At 64.6% G+C, this 20218-nt stretch overlaps 1 protein-coding gene across 8 annotated transcripts in view; it reads right to left on the bottom strand.

Annotated features, from left to right (window-relative positions):
- The window catches only part of DOC2B (double C2 domain beta), a 95037-nt gene extending 76662 nt beyond the window's left edge, over positions 1 to 18375 (bottom strand). For 7 of the 8 annotated variants that reach the window (XM_089317584.1, XM_089317580.1, XM_089317583.1 and 4 more), the window contains exons 1-6: positions 17679 to 18375; positions 9760 to 9839; positions 6570 to 6644; positions 5044 to 5153; positions 4738 to 4915; positions 2162 to 2319 (exon numbers count right to left, since the gene is read on the bottom strand). In XM_089317584.1, coding sequence (XP_089173710.1) covers positions 2162 to 2319; positions 4738 to 4915; positions 5044 to 5153; positions 6570 to 6644; positions 9760 to 9839; positions 17679 to 18051 — 974 coding nt within the window. In that variant the 5' untranslated portion in view covers positions 18052 to 18375. The remainder of the gene's footprint in view (positions 1 to 2161; positions 2320 to 4737; positions 4916 to 5043; positions 5154 to 6569; positions 6645 to 9759; positions 9840 to 17678) is intronic. The other variant, XM_051824566.3, reaches the window with a different exon arrangement.
- Between the last annotated feature and the right edge of the window lie 1843 nt (positions 18376 to 20218).

Below are 20218 nucleotides of genomic sequence, written 5' to 3'. Positions count from 1 at the left end.
AAACAGAGACCCCCATCTGTTAAGTCACCCCTCAAACACCCAGGCCCACGGTGGGAGCTGGGAACTCCACTGGGTCTGCGTCACCTGCTGCCTCCCAGGTGTGCACGAGGAGCAGGAAGCTGGATCGGGGGTGGAGCCAGGACCCTGAGCCCAGCACTCACCATGGGAGTGACCTCAGCTGCGAGGGGAAACACCGGCCCTCCTCAGGGTTTGCGAGCTGCGATTGGGTGAATCTGCAGCTCAGCCCACAGTCTGCACAAACAGCAGCACCATGCACAGTGCTGGCGGGCTCTGCAAGTCTGGGAGCTGTCGGCGTGTCCTTTGTAAGCGCAGGGCACGCCATCACACGTGTGTGCCACGTCTTGTTAGCCTGTTCCTCTGCTGACGGCCGGCGGCTGTTTCCAGTTTGCTGCTGCTGTGAGAAGCAGCTTCCCACCCGAGCCTGGGGGCCTGAGGCGCACACGGGACAACCAGCACACGTGGGGCGTGCACCCCCCACCTGACGGCATGCACAGCGCCTCCTGGGTGAGTCCAGACAGCTGCTGCGGCCCCTCTCTCCAGCGCTGCACACAGCAGATCGCACAGTCTTGCTGTTGTTGAGGCTGGGCCCTGTTCACTGCTGATCACATGGAAACCGGCAGCGCCAGCACCATTGTCGGGCAGCCTCCCCTGGCGCCTGCTGTCATCAGACTTTTAAAGCTAGCAGCCTTTCTTTCTTTGGAAGGCGGAGTGATAGAGAGGCAGAGACGGAGAGATCTTCCAGCTGCTGGTTCACTCCCCAGATGGCTGCAATGGCCAGGGCTGGGCCAGGAGCTCCACCTGGATGTCCCAGGTGGGCCAAGCACTCGGGTCATCTCCTGCTGCTTTCCCAGGTGCATTAGCAAGGAGCCAGAGGGGAAGCGGAGCAGCGGAGACTTGAACTAGCGCTCTGACGTCGGATGCCAGCATCCCAAGTGGAGACTTAACCCAGTGGGCCACAACGCCGGCCCCTCTAACAGCTCTAGGGGATGCGATTCACAGGGTGTGCGGCACATCACAGGGGACCCCAGAACACGTTCACTGACCAGAGCAGAATCCCATCCCCCTGGGCAGGCGCTTGCCTGCTGCCCCCGCCTGCCCCAGCCCTTGGCAACCCCTCATCTACTTCCCGCCTCCCCGGATCTTCCTGTTCTGGACACACACAGGATGCGCGTCTGCCATCTTCCATCTGGTGCCACGTCTCCAGGGCCCGTCTTTATCAGAGCAGGTATTAGAACGCCATTCCTTTTGACGGCTGTATAGTATTCCAGCGCACACGACACCCACTCAGCAGTGGCCAGGCCCTTGTGCGTTGCTTCCACCCGGGGGGCAGTGGGAAGTACCCCCCTGAGTGTGCACTCGCTTCCTAAGTGACTGCCGACTGTTTCCCAAAGCGTCTGGGCTCCTCTGCATAGACTTTTACAAGTGACAGGAGCGTGACAGCGGCCGGGGGGCAGAGCCCAAGTAGCGCTCCCTGCAACAGATGACCCTGTGGCCTCAGTCTCCCGGGCTTCCACAACACTCTCTCCTGCTTCTGAGTCCTGACCCCTCTATCCCCGCCCCTCTCCCACCTCCTTCTCTTGAGCCAAATCCCGCTCTCCTCAGTCTGGCCCTTCCACAGGGTCCCTGGGAACCCACCCGTGTCCACCCACCTCTGGCACCTGTCACCCTCTCAAATGCCACCTGTCCCCCCCAAACAACAGCTCAGGGCACAGCCCAGCCCCCAGTGGTGTCACCCCCGTGCCACCGTCAGTCCCCACTGGAGGGTGGGGGGCTCTGATGTGCCCCTGTGGTCCAACACAGGGCCTGCATGCGTGAGCAGCTGCGGGGTCCCCGTGGAGTTCCTTCGCGGCACTCTCCCTGGCCCCTCTCCCCTGGCCCCTCTCCCACCTGCGCACGGCCCTCTGGGGTGCTGGGGTTGCGGGAAGGCCTGGCCACGGTGCCAGGAGATAACTACTCCCTGCCTGCATGCTCTGCAAAGGCATCCACCTTCTGTAAGCCTTCATGTCCTCACCTGTGCAATGGGCTTGCCACCCTCGCCCCGGTGTTGTCAAAGGAGCACCTAAGAGAGGGCACCGAGGTGGACACCACGCCCACTACCTGCCAGGGTCCCGGATGCGGCGGGCTGGGGCCGTACACTCACATTTTCACATAGGGGTCTGAGTAGCCGTTGGCGTCCATGGCGGCCAGGTGTGCGCAGCGCACGATGCCCACGAGCAGGCCCTGCTTCTGCGAGCTGTACTTGAGGGAGATGAGGATGCGGCCGCGCTCCTCCAGGGACTTGTCTTCCGTCTTGTCCACCTGTCGGGTGGGGCAGGCGCTGGGCTGTCCTCCCCTGCTCCTCCCTGGCCTCGCTGCCCACTGTGTGGAAGCCCCTGCCCGGCCCTGACCCCCGCTCCTCCGCCCCAGGGGCCTCAGACCGCCCTGCACAGCTGCCCCGCTGGGAAATTTCGGCCCGACTGGACGCACGGACGTGGGCTGGGAGTGGACTTCACCCTCGTGAGTGGCGGACCTGACAGCACGCGGCAGTGAGACGGAACTCCAGCCTCAAGTCTGGATGAGCTCTGCTGGCTGCCTTGGGCGCCTGCATCTCAGCTGCGCTGCCTCCGACGGCAGAGACGGCGCTGCGACAGCTGCTACTCAGCCACGAGCCTCGAACGGCTACTCGCTGACCCCTTTCAGAACCCTGCTGTGGTGCCTCTCGGCGTCTGCCCGGCCCTCCCGGCAGTCCACACGTGCTCTGCATGGTTCTGTGCGCCATCAGCCCCTGATCCCTCCAGGGCTGGGCTCAGCTGGAGGGACCGGCCTGGCCTTCCTCCCGCCATCGCACAGCGGTGTGGTGGCTGCCTGCTTCCCCACACGTCTGTCCTGGACCAAAGCAGGAAGGGTTCGGTGAAGCCACCAGGGACTCACTTCGGTGCCAGGCAGAGCAAGCCGTGGGCAGAGGGGCGCTGTGGGGAGCGCACGCGACAGCCGGCTCTGTGATTCCCACACTGTGGGTGGGTGAAGGCCTGGCCCAGGGGAGGCTTCCAAGGGAGCCCAGGGCGGGGGGGGGGGGGGCAGGGTCAACTCCAGGTTCAACCTCACGCCAGCAGCTCCAGCCTGCACAGTTCAGAGGCGGGCCTGTCTGCCCAGCCACCTGGGACAGTGAGCATGCACCCTGGCCCCAGCCCCTGGACGGTGCTTCCCGGAGCCCCAGCAGAGTGCCAGGCTTGGCCCCTTGGGGAGAAGCCCGAAGCCAGAGCTGTGACTCCCTCCCTCCCACACCTCAGCGGCTGCCCAGTGCCCGCCCCAGGGTGAGGGCTCTGCCTCCCACCTCCTCAGGCACCGCCCACCCAGGCCCCTCCGCTCTGCCCACCACTGCGCCCCACCTGGCACACGAGCAGGGGCCACCGCCCCCACAGCCCTGGAGCCAGAAGGCAGCCTCGTAACCTGACACAGCGACAGGCGGCCGTCACCGTGGGAACTGCACGCTTGTGCCAGTGACACTAAATGGCAAACGGGGTACTTTGGAATTTCGCGAAGATTGAGTTCCAAGAAAGGCACATGCGACGTGGTGCAAAAAACACCTAAGTCCACACGTGGCTTTCCTCAAGGCTCGTCATGGGGGGAGGGGTGCTCTCAGCAGGTGTTCCGGGGCTGGGCTGGGATTCTCTGGGGTTGTTTCATATAAAAACCATCACGTGTGCCCTTGCACATAACTCACACACGTGTGCACTCACATCCACGCTGCACACTCTGTGGATGTTTACCCCAGCGATCCAAACCCAGAAACACAACTCTACCAGGAGCCGATGCTGCCTTTCGCGGGTGACACAGATCACTGGGAAAAACCGGGCTACCTGTGGCTGGTGACTAATGAGACGGGAAAGGTTGCACCCATCACACAGTGTCTGTGCGTGGGAGAGACGTGACAGGCGAATAAAAGGTGAGCAAGTTACGCAGGATGACAGAGGCGGATGCTGGGGGCAGCGCAGGCCGCAGGCTGACTGGTTCCCAGGGCTGCACCTGCGATCCAGGGACTGAGGGCTCCAGGCTCCCTGGGGCTGGCCACACACACTCAGGTGGTGGCAGGTGTGTCCTAGTGACCTGCTCAGGCCCCAGGGGGAATGTGCCACTGCCCACTCCTGAACCAGGGGCAGCAAGGAGTGGAGAGCAGAGAGGGAGGGAGGGAGGGAGGGAGGGAGAGAGAGAGGCCGGGCCAAACAGACTAACATTTGGACAGCTAACTCTGTCCTCAGGCAGGGGCGGTTTCTGGGAAAGAACTATTTCCTGTCTCCCGGGGTGGCTCCCAGGCCCCGCTCGCCTCACTCGCTCCAGCTGTACGTCCGTGCATCTGACCCTGGCCGCCTCGGTCCGCAGCTGCCTCAGCCTTCCCCAAACCTGGGCACTGCCCTTCCCCCCAGGGGAGCTGCCCTGCGGGCACATCCCATCCCATCTGGCTCCTGTCTCTGCAGCCCGGGCCTGAGCCACGCTTGCTCGATCGCTCGCTCGCTTGCTCGGCTGCTTGCTGCCTTCCTGGCTTCTCCCTTGCAGCTGTCATTCGCGTCAATTCCGCTTCTGTGCGTCGCCCCACTGTCGCCCGGGGGGGGGGGGGGAGACGTCGGGGCCCTCCCAGCCTCCCCTTCACCTCTCTGGGCTCACCGCCCCCGACCCCGCTCCCTCTGCTCCATTCTGTGGCCCGGAGCAGGCAGCTGGTTCCGTCTGTCTCCCCCGCACCTGCAACCTGCCAGGTGCGCAGCAGGTGCGCCCTGGGCGGCGCCCGCTCACCGGCAGCTGCTTCTCCAGGCAGATGCTGAACGTCTTGGTGTGGTTGGGCTTCAGCTTCTTCAGGGGCACGCGCGTCTCCCCGATGAACTCATTGTGGCGGAATTTGTCCTCGTCACACACGGAGATCCTGGGGGGCAAGGGGCACGGCCGGGGCCTCAGAAGCACTGGGCGCCCCCAGTCTGCTTCCAGGGATCTGTGGGTGTGGCCGGGGGCCGGGGAGGGGGGGAGGGAGTGGGCGGCTGGGGCCCCACCCACCGCAGGGTCTTCCGGATCATGTCCTCGTCTGTGATCCCGTAGTAAGTGAGGGTCTCGTTCCACGTGGGGTTCAGCGTGTTGCGCAGGGTCTTGGTTCTGAGCTTATTGGCCTGCAAAGAGGAAGCGGGTTCTGAGCCGGGACCAGCGCAGGAGCCCGGTGGGGATGATACGCCGGCCCCAGGGCGGCCATGTCCAGTGCCTGGAGCCTGTGGATGCGTGGCCTGACACCTGGGTGTGGGGGGAATGGGCGTGCACGTGGAACGGAGGGCGCTGATTGGCTAACTGTAAATGGGGCGGGCCCAGGGCAGTCACAAGACCCAGGGCAGGTCAGGGGCAGGCGTGGCTGGCTTTGCAGATGCAGGAAGGGGCCACCAGCCTCTCAGCCAGGGTGGCTTATAGGAGGAGGGCAGCCCTGCCGACACCGCGAGCGACTTGGTCGTTTGTTACAGCAGCCGCAGGAAGCGGTTCCCGTGGTCCTCGCACTTTACCTGCCCCGCTCCATCAGACCCTCAGCTCCCGGTCTGCTGTGCCCTGATGGCCGCCGGCCACCAGCACAGCCTCTGAGGTCACGAACCCCAGCTCGAGGGACCCCAACAGGGCACACAGTCTCTGAGCCCACGCACCCCACATCAAAGGAGTACTCACGTGTCTCCCGGCACTGCTTAGAGCAAGACCGCGCTTCATACAACGCTGCCCTGGGTTGGGGGCTGCGGGTGGGGTTTCCAAAGCCCACTCCCGGGCCCATGAGTCTTGCTCGGAGCTCGGTCCCTGAGCTCCTGTCTTGGGCCTACTTCCCTGGGATACCCGCCCTTGGCACCTGCAGCCCTGAGCCGTGCTGGCCACAGGAGGACACTGAGGCCCAGGCAGGGACCACCGGTGTCCAGGTGTGGGGGATGGGACCCAGCCCTGCCTTCCCTACAGTAGGAGTAATGGCTCCTCCTGGACAGGTGGGTCAACTCAGGCCCCGCCCCCTGGTAGGAAAATAGAATACTGAGCAGGAAGATGCACACAAGGACGAATCAAGCCTGCTCTTCCGTGCTAAGGCTCACCTCGGTGCTCTGGTTTGACAGCAATTTTTTTCTCTTCCTCCCTAGACGCACCTGTTGTGCCAGTACCCTAAGCACTGCCTGGGTCGGGTACATGGGAACAGGAGTCTGTGGGCAAATACACGGGCAGCTGCTGCCCGTCATCTCCTTTATGGAGACACAGAGCAGCCCATCAGCTCGTCAAAGGCGCTGACGAGGCCTGCAATAAAGGGCCTCATTTAGCCAGGTCTTCCCATGTTATCTGAGCCCAGATCCCTTTGTTTGTACATGATATTAACCTCCAGCTGTGAGTGTGTCTAGGAAACCCTCCTGGGGACTCTGGGGGTTTCTTCAACCCAGCAGGCGTATAATTCTGACTCACAAGGCCCTAGGGTGTGAGACGGGCAGGAGCTGGGCGCCCACCAGCTTGCTTGGGCCCTTCAAGAGAACGGGAGCCCCAGGCTCAGCAGGGAGGGCGGCCCTGGGAAACAACCCTCTCACCTTGCTGGCTCCCGGCAACAGGTGCAGCTTCACGTAGGGGTCGGCCAGCCCATTGTGGTCCATCGGCTTCAGGCCCTGAGCAGGGACAGCAGACGGTGTGAGCTGGGGAGTGGGGGGTGCAGGGCAGCCAGGGCCTGGGCCAGCCGAGGCCCTCTGCCCCTCCTGGCTGAGTTCACTGCCCTCTTTCCCGAAGCATCCGGGCCACACCCTCAGGTCAGGGAGGGCCCGCCCGCCCGCCCCTGCCGCCAGACACGCAGGCCAAGGCCTCTAGTCCCCCGCCTTGCTGGTGACCCTCCTTGCTCCAAAGAGGCCCGCACTGTCCTGCTCTGGTCGGGGGCTTCCCTCCTCCGGGATCCGCCCCCTTTGCAGACACAGCCTCTGACTCTATGTCACCGACTCCTCATCCTCTACTCATCCACGCGCTTCCCGGGGGTCACAGGAAACCGCCGCGGGGCCAGGCTCCACGGCCAGCCCTCCGCGACTGCAGGGCTCCCGCAGCCGGCGGCCGCGGAGGCTCCGTCCACAAGGTGGCGCCCTCCCCAGCTTTGCTTCCAGCTCCTTCGCCAATCGTGCCGAGAATGCCCCACCGGGAGCCCACCGACCCACGCCCGGCCAGGCGGGGGGCCGAGCTGACCTCAGGCTCCTCCTCCTGGGGCCTGCATTTTCCCTTCCCGCACGGCTCCCCCTGGGGCCTGACTCAGACCAACCGCAAGTTTACTACACAACGGGGATCGGCTGCTCCCACCAGGCGCGCCCCCCCCCCCCCGCCCCGGGCCGCCGAGGCTCCGCCCCCCCACCCTCTGGTAAGGCGAGGAGGCTGCCCCCGCTCGCGCCTGCGCTCAGCCCTCGGCTGTGGGTACTTCGCAGCTGGGCGAGTGGGTGGGTTGCTCAAGGCCCTAAGCCTCGTCCGTCTCATCTGTAAAAGGGGTTGATAATCAGCTTTCCCCGGGCCTGAGGGGAGCAGACAGCACAGCCGCGGGGCGGGCAGGCGGGAGTTTGCCCTTCCCTCCGTGCCAGGCCCCTGGGACTGTGACCCAGCGCCTGCAGGCCGCTGCCGCTGCACGTTTGTCCGTGGCTGTGCAACGTGTTTGCAGGGGGTCAGGTGTCCGGCTTTCCTCTCACACAGCTCTGGGCCTCCAGAACGCCCGGCGTGTCTACCCCTGCCTCGGTGGCCTCGCCTGCGGACCTCCGAGGTGGGGAGTGACGCCTGCTCCGTCCTACCGGTCCCTGGACTGTGCTGGGGCCTCTGCCCCTCCCCCACCCCTCCCACCAGCAGGTCTCTGGGGGGCCTCGGGGGCCGCACACTTGGCTCAGCCACAAAAGCGACCGTGGGTGCAGCCAGATGCCCGGGCACTATTCTGTCACCAACTTCCGGGCCCACACGGGTGGCCTCCCTGGCCCCCCGGGGATCCACCTGCTGCCTATGGGGTGCGGACAGGGTCTGCTCCCAGCGAAGGTCAGGGGCGTGACGGGAAGCCCCTCAGAGGGATCCCCCCAGCTTACAGTGTCTGCCAGAGGTATGACCCGGCTCTGGGGCGGGCTTCCACAGGCCGGGGCGGCGGAGGAAGTGGGAGGGGTCTCTAGCTCTGCCAAATGTTCAGGGGCGGGGTCTTCCAGACTCGCCAGGGCCAGCCTGCAACAGCAGCCGTCCCACGGGGAGGAAGCTCTGCGCCGGCACAGCCCGCGGGGCCTGGAGGGCTTCCCTGCTGCCCTACTGCAGGGTGCCACATGGGGGGCTCCCAGAGTGCTCGGATTCCTGGGGACCCACAGCGGAGGGGTCTGTCATGTGCAGCCCTGGGCTCACCGGGTGGGGTCTGTGTCCCTGGCACTGAGCTGACAATGGGGCTGGGTTTGTGTTTTACAGACAGGCAGGGGTCCCGCGCGGGGTTTTCCTGGCTTTTTGCACGTGTGTGTAGGGGGTGCGTGTATGGCCGTGACTGACCCTACTGCACACACAGCAAAGCCCGAGGTGGCCAAGTCAGGGCCCAGCCTCCCCTAAACACCCCCATCTCGCTCCTACCCCAGGGACCCAGCCCATCCATGCCTGCACTGCCTCTTCTATGAACCTGGGGGTTCACAGAGAAGGTTCCAGAGGGTGGGGACACCACTGTGGCTCTGGGGCCACCCATCCCCCGCTGTGGTGCCTGCTGGGCCCCACAGTCAGCAGAGGCATATGTGTATACCACAGGTACCTGCCTAGACCGGGGGTGCCCACACGGAGACACACACACACACGTGCACACATGTGCACACACACGTCAGGCTGGGGAGGGCAGGCAGCTACACACAGGGTGGGGGGGTCCTGGGGTTTGGGATGGAGGAGGAGGGATGGGCTCTGGCCAGAGTGGCCTGACAGCCTGGGTAACTTCTCTAAGGCAGGGAGGAGCCACAGAAGGGGCCTACCCCACCCCGGGGAGGGGGCCCAGAGGAGAGGGGAGGGTGGGGACACAGCAGGCAGGTGGCTGTGGCCCGTGGTGGACTGCACTCCCCCGCCTGCTGTGGCCCACGTGGGATGGCCCATCCCGCTGGGGGTGCTCAGAGCCAGGGGCTGCCCCTCAGCTGGCGGGTAGGGCCAGGGAAGGCGTGGGTCGGGAAGGCCGGGGTGGGTCAGGGCCCAGGCAGCTCTGTGGGGAGCCCGGCCCATCCCCAGCCCCGCCAGGGGCTCTCGTAGGCCTTGCAGGCCCTTACCTTTCGAGAAAACATCAACTTGGGCACCTTCCTCCCGGAGGGAGCCATGAGGTAGGGGACGGAGGGAACAGCACGGGTGAGAACAGAGCTGGCTCGGGGAGGGGCTCCACAGACACCCAGCACCCAGGGAGCGAGGCCAGGAGGCCGGACCCCTGCCTGGGGTGGTCTCAGCCTCCTCCGCGGCCCCAGCGTCCAGGGCAGGAGTTCGGAGTCGCCCACTCCTCGGAGTCCGGGCGGCCGAGGTGCTGGGCGCTTGGGTGGGAGAGACCCCCAGCAGCAGCCGCAGCCTCCGTCCATGCCTGCCCTGCGGGACCCACAGCCCCCACCCCCACCCTGCTCACACCCTCCGGCCCCTCCTCCCTCTGCTCTCTGAACACCCGCCTGGCAGGGATTTTAGTTCTCCCTGCCCTGCCCCGGTGCAGCCCAGTGGACAGAGGCAGGGCTGGGCTTCCAGCCGGCGGCACAGGGGCGCAGGGGTGTGGGGGTGCGGGCGTGGGCCTACCTTGGCCTTGCTGATGGTGCAGTGCAGGGCGTTGCTCTCCTGGTCGTACAGCAGGCTGAAGTCCAACGTGCCCAGGGCGGCTGCCGACAAAGAGGCCCGGGGTCACGCAGCGGCAGGGGAAGCCGCACCGGCCCCTGCCTGCCCAAATGGGCCTTTTTTTTTTTCCCCCCAACAAGAGACAAAATATTGTTTAGAGAAATCAGTGCAGGCCAAAGTCATCCTTAGTAATTCTCAGGGGATTTAAACACGTAGACTCTAGGAACGCAGGCAGCGACTCCAATCAGACACAGCATCGGGACCCAGCCCGCCTCCCCCTCCACCCCAGGTTCTGGCCCAGGTTCTGGCCACAGGGCCACCTGAAGAAGCCGAGCAGCCCTCCAGGTTCCAGTCACCGAGACGGCTCACAGACGGCCGCTACAGCCCTGAGACCCGCTGGTCACATTTCAGTTACCCCTATGGGCTCCCGTTCAAATCCCGGCTGCCCCACTTCCCATCCAGCTCCCTGCTATGGCCTGGGAAAGCAGTGGAAGATGGCCCAAGTGCTTGGGCCCCTGCACCCACGCGGGAGACCTGGAAGAAGCTCCTGGCTCCTGGCTTCCCCCTGGCCCTGCCCTGGCTATTGAGGATTGAGGTTACTGGGGGAATGAACCAGCGGATGGAAAATCCCCCTGCTTCTATTCTGCCTTTCAAATAAATTAATAAATCTTTTTAAAAATAAAGTAAAAATTACCCAAAAGTATTTCTTTATGGAGATGAATGCCCCAGATCTCTCAGCCTTGGCATACTTCCTGCTCACTGAAGTCACAGGCACATTTTAACGTCCCTGGTGATGGCATCATCGGTGCTTGTCATTTTTTTTTTTTTTAAGATTTATTTTATTTGAAAGGCAGAATGAGAGAGAGAGGGCTTCCATCTGCTGGTTCACTCCCCAAATGGCTGCAACAGCCACGGCTGTGCCAGGCCAAGGCTTGGAGCCTGGAACTCCATCCAGGTCTCCCACATGGGTTCAGGGGCCCAGGTACTTGGGTCATCCCTCGCTGCTTTCCCAGGCGCATTAGCAGGGAGCTGGATCAGAAGTGGAGCAGCCGGGACTTGAACTGCTGCCCACACGGGGTACCGCTGTCCCGGCTTGGGGGTGGGGCGGTGCTTAACCTGCTGCGCCACGGCTCCGGCCCCGTCAGCGCTGCTCTAACCTGCACAGCCTGTGAGTACTAACACACAACCACCGCAAATTTACAAAACTGAAATCTACACACGTGAACCACACCGCGTCCTCCAGGTAACAGGTAGAAGTATAAAGGTGGGCCACCAGCAAGGACAGAATGCGTCTCCATGGCAACTGCCGCCCACTGAGCACCTACTGTTTGCCGGTGCCACCCAGCCCTGGGAGCGGTGTCACTGGCCCATTTTCCACAGGAGGAGCTGAGGCCCGGAGGTGAGGCTCAGGGGGCCACCCCCACTACCCAGCCTCCTGCCCCAGCCCCTGCGCTGCACTGCCTATGGCTGGCCCAGGGTGGTGCGCATGTGTGCCAGGCTCTGGCTACAGGAGCTCCTGTCCTCCCTGGGCAACTGCCCTCGGTGTCCCTCAGGCCTGAGTGGCCGGCAGAGATGGGGCAGAGAGGCTGCAGGCCCTGGCCAGGCCGACCGCCGAGCCACTGGAAGGCTCCCTCGGGGCTCGGCCTCTGGGGGGGCCGTGGGCCAGCAGCGAGGAGCAGCTGGGTCCCCGTGCTGCTTCCCCGTCTCTCAGAGGCAGCAGCCACTCTCAGGGGCCAGGAGGAGGGTGCAGCAGGAACGGGTGCAGCTGCCACCCTCAGGAGCCGGCACACGCAACAGCTGTGGCCTTCCACGCCGAAGAGGCTCTTGGCACCAGGCCAGGACGGACCCTGGAGAGCAAAAGGCACATCCCCTTATGCCTTCCGCAGCCTGGTCCTGCTTCCAGGCCCTGAGCTGGTGAACCGTCTCATGCACACATGTGTTGTATGCTCAGGATACGTACGGGGCAGGGTCCCTCTCCCCATGGTGAGCACTGCTTACGGGAAAGAATGGATGAAAAGAACCCACATGGTGGAGTCCACTGAGACAGGAGCCACGGAGGTCCTCAAGGGATGCCTGGCCTCCACTTGGATGAGAGCTATCAAGGAAGGCTTCCTGGAGGAGGCGATGCCTCACCTGAGCCATGATGGAGAAGTAGGAGTTGGCCAGTGGCACAGGGGGGCTTTGTGGCTGGAGAGATGCTGGGCTGAGGGGTGAGGTGCCTGTTCTTTAGGCAAGGGCTGGAGCTGGGCTCCTAGCATGGGGCTTGGTCCTCCGGTGGCTACTGGCCAAACCCCGCCACAGCATCTACTGCAAAGGCAGAGCTGGGGAGATGGCACCCGACCACACGGGCCCTTGCAGGAGGAGAGCACCTGCCCCGGGCGGGCCAGTGTTCCGTGCAGCCGCCCGCTCTTCCCAGGTGAGGACAAGAGTCGTGGTTGTCGTGCACCCCCTGCCAGGCTCACGGCCCCGCCTTTGCCTGTGGCAGCCTGGACAGCATCCCTGTGTGTGACCTGAGCGTCTCCCACGTCTCTGTGCCCCGTCTGCCGAGTCCCGGCGCACGGGAAGCCCTCGGAGGTAATTATAGACGGCGCAGTCCCACTTTGGCAGCTTTTCTAGAAAACTGGACTTGCCCCCCCGAGACCCGTTCTGGAACAAAACTGCTCAAACAGGATCGCTCCCTTCCCCACCTGGGGAGCTCACGCACAGTGTCACTCAATGCTGCTGCCTGTCACTGCTACCGCAAGACAAGGGGAAGGCTGGGGGGTCCCTCCGCTGGCAGCCCCAGGCGGCCCGGTTCTGACTTTTTTTTTCAAGTTTAATTTATTTATTGGAAAGGCAGAGTTACAGAGAGGCAGAGAGAGAGAGAGAGAGAGAGAGAGAGAGATTGATCTTCCTTCTGCTGGCTCACTCCCCAAATGGCTGCAGTGGCCAGAGCTGGGCTGATCCAAAGCCAGGAACCAGGAGCTTCTTCCAGATCTCCCGATGGGTGCAGACTGCTTTCCCAGGCCATAGCAGAGAGCTGGATGGGAAGTGGAGCAGCTGGGATTCGAACCGGCGCCTATATGGGATGCTGGCACTGCAGGCGGCGGCTTTACCTGCTACGCCACAGTGCCAGCCCCTTAATAAAAGTTTTAAAAGAAAGAGTCGGGCCGGCGCTGTGGCGCAGCGGGTAAAGCCACCACCTGTGACGCCAGCAGCCCATACTGCGCCCTGGCCATGCCCTCCCGCCCCATGCTCTGTGTGCTCAGGCTGTGTGCTCACCAGTAGTTCACAGGAGTGCAACGTGGGCGCCAACACACCCACGCTTTCTGTGTTTTGCAGCCCCAGAGAAGGACAAGCGGGAGAGACAGAGGGCTGCCTGCTCCCCGGGGCCTCCTGGCTGCAGAAGGGGGAGGCGCTGCTTGCGACAGAGACTCTGTGCGACGAGGGCCTGGACATGGCCCAGCAGAAGCCACTGCTGCCAGCCCTTCCCGGGGACCCCGAGCCTGGGTGGCCCTCCGACAGCCTGAAGCCCTCTGAACCCAGTGACAGCTCTGTAAGAAGTGACAGTTAAGCCACAGCCTGCGACACTGGCATCCCAAATCTGAGCGCTGGTTCCAGTCCCAGCTGCTCTGCTTCTGATCCAGCTCCCTGCTAACGCACCTGGGAAAGCAGAAGATGGCCCAGGTGCTTGGGCCCCTGCACCCGCGTGGGAGACCCCGAAGAAGCTCCTGGCTCCTGGCTGCAGCCTGGCCCAGCCTCGCCTGTTGCAGCCATTTGGGGAGTGAGCCAGCTGATGGAAGAGCTCTGTCTCTCCTTCCCTCTCTGTCACTCTGCTTCTCAAATAAATAAAGAAACGAAAGAAAGAAAGGACAGCGTCTAAACGGAAGCGTGGCGTGGCGGCAGTTTTGGGAAGCCCACCAGTGGTGAGGCTCTCTTAGGGAGCGAATGGTCCCTAGGCTTCATTCCCTAGAGGAGACGCGCGGCTCAGAGAGGGAAGGTGACCTGGCTGGGCGGGCCCAGCGCAGCTGCCCAGAGTCCGGGTCTCTTCACTGCCTGAGTTTCTGCCTTAAAGCTCAGTGGATCCCCACAGAGCCCCGGGGTTTAGCTAAAGTCTTAGCAGGACACAAAAAGGAAACCGGAGAGAGAAGGCAGAGCCCCTGGAGGGGGCGGGGCGGGCCTGTGGGGGGAAGGCACCTAGGCTGTGAGTGCCGTCGCCCCCCCCAGCCCCATTTACATTTGCAGAAATGGTGAGGGCCGGGCACTAAGGGGCCTCTGCCCCTCAGATCCTCCCTGGCTAATTTGAGGCGGTCAGCTTGTGCTAGTGGGCTTCTCTGAGGCCTAACGCCTGGGCGTGGCTCTCTTGACCCACACACCACTGGGACAGGAAATGTGTCCTAAATAGAGAGAGAACTACTTACCCAAAATTTCACTTATTTTTATTTAAAAGCTGGGGGGGGGGACCTTCCATCTGCTGGTTCCTCTCCACAGTGCCCGCGATAGCCAGGAGCCCGTAACTCCATCCGGGTCTCCTGCATGGCGGCAGAGCCCTCGGCACTCCGCGTCATCTGCGGCCTCCCAGGATCCCTTGCAGGGAGCTGGACTGGAAGTGGAGGTGCCAGGACTGGAGCCAGCACTGTCACATGGGCTGTGGGTGTCCCAAGCCGTGGCCTGACCTGCTGTGCCACAACGCCCACCCCCAAGTGCATTCCTAACCACAGCACCAAACACCTGCCCCTGGGCCGACTTTTTCTGAAGAAAAATGTCAGCCTTCCACATACTAAAAACTAAAAACAAACAAACAAAAAACACACAAGCAAACAACTGCGGCAGGAACCACGGACAGCGACGCAGTCTGCATTGAACCTGATCCACAGGTGGGGACAGTGGGCACGGAGCAAGGCAGGGACAGGGGAGGAGAGGAAGGGGGGGTCATTGGCCAGGACAGGGCCGGCTGGCGGCTCTGCAGCCCTCTGCTTTCGGTTGCTGAGAACTCCCTGTCCCTCCCAGACCCACTGCGGCCCGGTGGCAGCACGGCCTTGGCCATGTGATTTCCCCCGATTCCAGCTGCTGGGCCGTGGCACCCCTGGTGCGGCTGGCCTCTACATACCGCCCTGCCCTGCCCCCCCTCCTGCACCTCGCCCTCCCCTTTGGGTTTCGAGTGCACTGGGCGGTCAGAGGTGGGTCCAGCACCGAGCCGGACATGTTGGGAGAGTGCACACAAATATCATGGTGGGTCTGGGCAGCACACGACTGAAGGCGAGCGAGGAAGGGGCACACAGCCAGCAGGCCTGGCACCTTGGCGGCACACCCAGCCACGAGTCCCGACTTTGCCCTTGCTCCAGGTCTCGGGGCTGAATTATGCAGGCTTAGGTTGATGCATGAATCTTATGGGAACTTCTGGGAAAGGTTTCTCGGATCTTAAACTGCGAAATGGAGTAGGAAACTGGTCCTCAAATCTAGGTGACACCTGGACCCACAGCAGCCACCTTGAGCCGTGAGGATTCTGCTGGGTTCATGGAGGCACAGGCACCACGAGGACCCTGGTTTGCGCCTGGGTGTCTCTCACCCACAAATGCATGGGAGCAGGAGATTGACGCTGGTTTCCAGCCTCGGAGGGAAAGAGTGTGGCCGAGTGGGAAGACAGAAGCATTGCCAGGGACGGTGGCGAGGGGTCTGGAGTGGCAGGACCATCACTGTGCTCGCGGCCCAAGCCACGGGCTCTGGTCTCCGGTTTCTCCCAACTCAAAGCCTCTGAGCCATGGCAGCTTCGGAGGCTGGAGCAGTAGCCGCAGGTGGTGGTGGGTGTCTCTAGCAATGGAGCTCTGCCCCTTGGGCGGGCCGGGGTGGGGAGGGGCAGGGGCACCAGTGTTTGCTGCCTGTGCCCTTCCCACCCTCCCAGGAGCTCTGCTGGGAACACTAGGCTCGTGCCTTGAGGTGACTTAATAAAGGATGGGCTTTGGAGGGGAAACAGAAAGGCGGAGTAAATCAACAGCACTTGTCTCCCGGCCTGGGACAACACAGCAACCGCCCTCATTTCTTTTTGTTAGAACAGAGATAATCCAATAATTAGGGCAGCAAATAGCATAACCCTGGCTCAAGCCGTAATGAACCATCTGGCTTGAATCATTTAGGCTTATTCAGGGATCTGGCTGTCAAGAGCCCAGAGCAGGGCACACGGCCTGGGGCAGCGGGTGGAGGGCAGACCTGCCCCCAACCTGTTCCCCCCAGGGGCAGGAGCCCAGGTTCCTGCGCTCGAAGCCAGGATGGGGTCCAGGCCTTGAAAGGCGACGGCGGTGGGGGGGGGGGGGGTTGGGGAGGGAGGGAGGGCACACTGGCTCCGGCTGTTCCCAAGCCTCTTGTCAGTGTTTCTTTAGTGAGTCCTGGTGACATGGGTGTGGCCAGCCCACAGCTTAAGCTCACCAGGCTGTGTCCACCAGAGTCCGCCCCCTGCCAGGACACCCCGCCCAGCCCTCTGCCTGCTGCTAACCCTGGGGCGACAGACAGGTGGCGGGGCTGCTGGCCCGAGCCCCTGGCTGTCTGAGGGCTCTGGGACTTGTTGGCCGTGGCATGCAGGGGCCCTCTGTGGCAGGAGGAGTGTGGCCTGAGGCTCAGGGAAGCCCTGCCCCACCTGCCCGCTCCCTTGGCCCAGGAGTGGCTTCTCCAGAGGTGACTTGGGATTCAGGGCGGCCAGGAGCTGACTTGTCCCCTGGAGGGCCTGCTCAGAGGCCAGCAAGGGAGGGGGCCAGGCGCGGGGTGGTGGTCGGGGTGCGGGGTGATGAACTCTGCCCCAGTCTCCCAGGCTGGCAGGAAAGTGGGGGAAATGATTACTCCCCCACCCCCATGCCCCGGGGCAGGGCTCCACCTGCCAGGCCTGTGGTCCAGGCCTAGACAGAGTGCTCAGCCCCCCCCCCCCCCCCCGCGGTGGTGGGGCCTCCCCAGGCAGGGAGGCAAGTGCCAGCACTGTGGGTGGCACCGGTAACCTCCACTTGGGCAAATTATGGACTGGGGGGAACTCCAGGCCTGGAGCCAGGTGAGGGCCCCAAGCAGGCTATACAGACCCAGGGCCGGGTTTGACGCTGGGTTTCCGGGTCTCAGGGATGCAGCTGGGGCCACAGCTGGGTGGGGAGCCCCTCGCACCGTGTCCCTAGCCCCACCTGGTGCACAGCGACTCCCCATGAGACCGTGACCTCCTGCCTCGGTTTTGCCCACCAGCCCCGGGGCCGGCCGGGCCTTGGCCCCGCGGATCCGGGGCCCACGCCTGTTCCCTGGGGGCTCAGGGCGGGGAGGAGGGGGCGCGGGTGTAACAGGTGGGCAAAGGTCGCCGGTCCGGCCAGCACCGCGGCGGGGTCCACGCAGCGACAGGAGGGACCGCCAAGGTTTTTCCGAAGGACAACCGGCCCCGCGGTCTTCCCGGTCCTCGGCCCGCGCGCCAGAAAAGCCGCCGCGCACTGAGGGCTGCTGGGCCCACCGGGAGGCCCGGGCTCCCCGCCCCAGCCCGGACCCTGGGCCGCGGGGCCTGTCCGGAGCGGCTCGCGCGCGGGGAGCCACCGTGCGGCCGGCAGCAACTGGTGTCTCCCCGGGGCGCAGCTCCGCCCTTCCCGGGAACAAAAGCCGCCGCCCGCGCCCGAGCTCCCCGCAGGCGGGCCGAGAGGGGGCGCGGCCCCGGAACGGGACGCCCCCAGGGGGCGCCCCCAAACTTCCCACCTCACCGGCCCCGGCAAGGAGGTGTCGGGCGGGTGTGCAGGGTGCGCGGAGCGCACGGGGCAGGCGCGGGGGCCGCGGGCTGGGCGCGGGGCGCGCGGGAGGGCGAGGGCATCGCGCGGGGGCCCCGGGGGACGCGCGAGGCCGCGGCGCGCGCCCCGCGAGGGGAGGGGGCCGGCGCCGGCGACTTGGAAACTTACTGCAGTCGTCCGACTCGTAGCCGTCGGCGTCCGGCTCGTCCTCGGGGGGCTTGGCGGGCGGCCGCGCCGGGCTGGGGCCGGGGCCGGGGCCCGGGCTGGCGCCGTAGGCTCCGAAGAGCTGGTCCACGTCCTCGTCGTCGTCGCGGGCGCCGTCGGAGGGGCTGCGGCGGCCCGCGCTGGCCGCGGCCGGGCGCGCGGGGGTGTCCGGGGGCGCCTCGGCGCGCGGCCCGGCGGCCGGGGGCAGCCCCCGCGGGAAGCGGGGGAAGTAGTCCGAGATCTGCTTGATGGGCCGGATGGGGCCGGGGCACACGTCGATGGCCATATGCTCCTGGATGCTGATGGTCGCCTTCTCCCCGCGCCGCCGGAGGGTCATGCAGGCAGCGCCGCCCCGCCCGGGCGCGGCCCGGCCCGGCGCGACCCCAGCCCGCGGGCGGCTCAGCAGGCCCGGCGGGGCGCGGCGGGGGCTGCGGGCGCGGCCGGCGGCGCCCCCGGACGGCCTTGACGCGGCTCCTGCCTGCTCGGCGGCGGCCGGCGCGAGTGAGTGCAGGGGCCGGCAGGCAGGGGGCGGGCCCAGCCCGCGTCACCCGGTAGCAACCAAGCAGGGTGAGTGCGCGGGCTGTGCGGGAGGCGCGGAGCGGAGCGAGCCGGGCGGCGCCACCCGCGCCCGCACTCGCGCTCACACCGGCGCGCACGCCGGCCCGGGACCCTGCGCGCGCACACGGCGGGCGGGCGGCCAGGGTCCCCGGCGCCTCTGGTTTGCGGTGGCTCTTGGGGCCAGCTGACAGCCGGCTGAGCAGGGACCGCGGGCCACGCAGCTCCGCGTTCCTGCGCGGGCCGGCACACGCTGTCACTCTCAGGACACACGCAGGTGTGTGCAGGGAGCGCTGAGCACGCACAAGCGTGTGCAGAGACAGTGACAGTTCCACTCACGCCTGCAGGGTGCGCGTGCACACACAGGCATGCTAGATTCTGTGGCACAGAAGCCCCCCCCACCTCCCCCTCCCCCTCATGGGACACAGAAACACCCGTGCAGATGCTCAGGGGACCCTGGACACATCTCCCCGTCTAACCTTGCCCACTGCACTCCTGGTAGCACAGGGCCCAGCTGCTCCCACACCAGCAGGAAGTGCCAGGCACACGCAGCTGGGCACTCTCAGGTCACCTGCCCGCTGGGCCTTTGGCAGTGCCTCCCTTGCTCACTGAGTGGCTTGCAGGACCCAGGGGCACTGGGTGGCCTATCAGGAGGGGGTGAGGTGAGGGTGGGCCTGGGCAGTGAGAAAGGAGGCAAGGCGCAAAGGCAGGGGCACAGGTGCCCGCCTGCTTAGGCCTAGGTGTGGCCAGGGAACTAAGTCCATCCCAGCAGCCCAGCCCAGGCTGCCGTCTGGCTGGGAACTGAGCTCCACCGGCCGACGGCTGCTGACACAGGTGCGTCCCTGGAATCCTGCTCTCCTACCAGGAACGCTTGTCTTCCTGTGAGTCTGAACGAGGACCCTGAGCCTGGGTCGCCCCTCTGCCACCCGCGAGCCTGGGTCGCCCCTCTGCCACCCGCCTCGCCGCGGGGTGGGGAGCCGACAGAAGAGAGGCCAGGCCTTGCTTGCGGCTGCATCATTCCGGCAGCTCTGAACCTGTGTACCCCTCCGGGCAATGGGGTTAATTCTAACTCCACAGGAACCTCACAAGGTCAGCTTTCTCTTCCCCTTGCCGTAAGAGCCAAGGCCCTGGTGATTAGTGAGGACCTAGCGTCGGGTTGAGTTCTGAGCTGGTGGTGGTGGCCGCCACGCACCTGGGGAAGCCCGGAGCATGCGCAGTGGTCGTCTCATTGATTGCTGTCGCACCCCAGCGCGGAGGGCAGGCACGCTGCTCCCATTTTGCAGGTGAGAGAATTAAAGGCTCAGATACAGGCACCTGTGCAGGCGGAGTGCCGGCTGGTTGCAGAGCCGGGATGAGAATCCATCGTTGAGTCTGTGTGGTGTGCTGTCCTGCGGAAGGGCAGCTCATATATAACGCACATTTGTTTATCACGATTCCGAGGCCACGGAGTCCAACGCTAAGGCACCGGCAGGTTTGGCGTCTGGGGAGGGCTGCTCTCTGCTTCCAGGATAGCGCCTTGCTGCTGCCTCCTCTGGAGGGGAGGTCGCTGGGTCCTCGCCTGGCGGAGGGGGAAGGGAAAAGTGGAACCAAACTCCCTGTGACAGGTGCTTCTATCCATCAATCCACTCATGAAGGCGGATCCTCCCCACACAGCAGCAGGTGTCCTGACTTTGCTTTTTTGCATTTGTTGGAGAGACAGAGATGGATGCAGAGATAGGGAGAAAGAGGGAGAGAGAGAGTGCTTCATACTCCAGGGTTCACTCCCCAAATGCCCACAGCTGAGCTGGGGTCAAAGCTGGGAGCCAGAACATGACCCAGGTCTCCCACGTGGGTGGCAGAGACTGATTACTGCTGCCTCCCAGGATCCAATAGCAGGAAGGTGGAGTCAGGAGCTGGACACTGAATCGCAGTAGCCCGCTGTGGGATGCCAGTGTCTCTACTGCCAGACC

This window comes from Oryctolagus cuniculus, chromosome 17 (genome assembly GCF_051225735.1).
Source record: "Oryctolagus cuniculus isolate XC-2025 breed Fujian yellow rabbit chromosome 17, ASM5122573v1, whole genome shotgun sequence".
Classification (NCBI taxonomy): Eukaryota; Metazoa; Chordata; class Mammalia; order Lagomorpha; family Leporidae; genus Oryctolagus; species Oryctolagus cuniculus.
The sequence above is the reverse complement of the archived record's forward strand: the minus strand, read 5'-3'. Positions and strand labels throughout refer to the sequence as shown.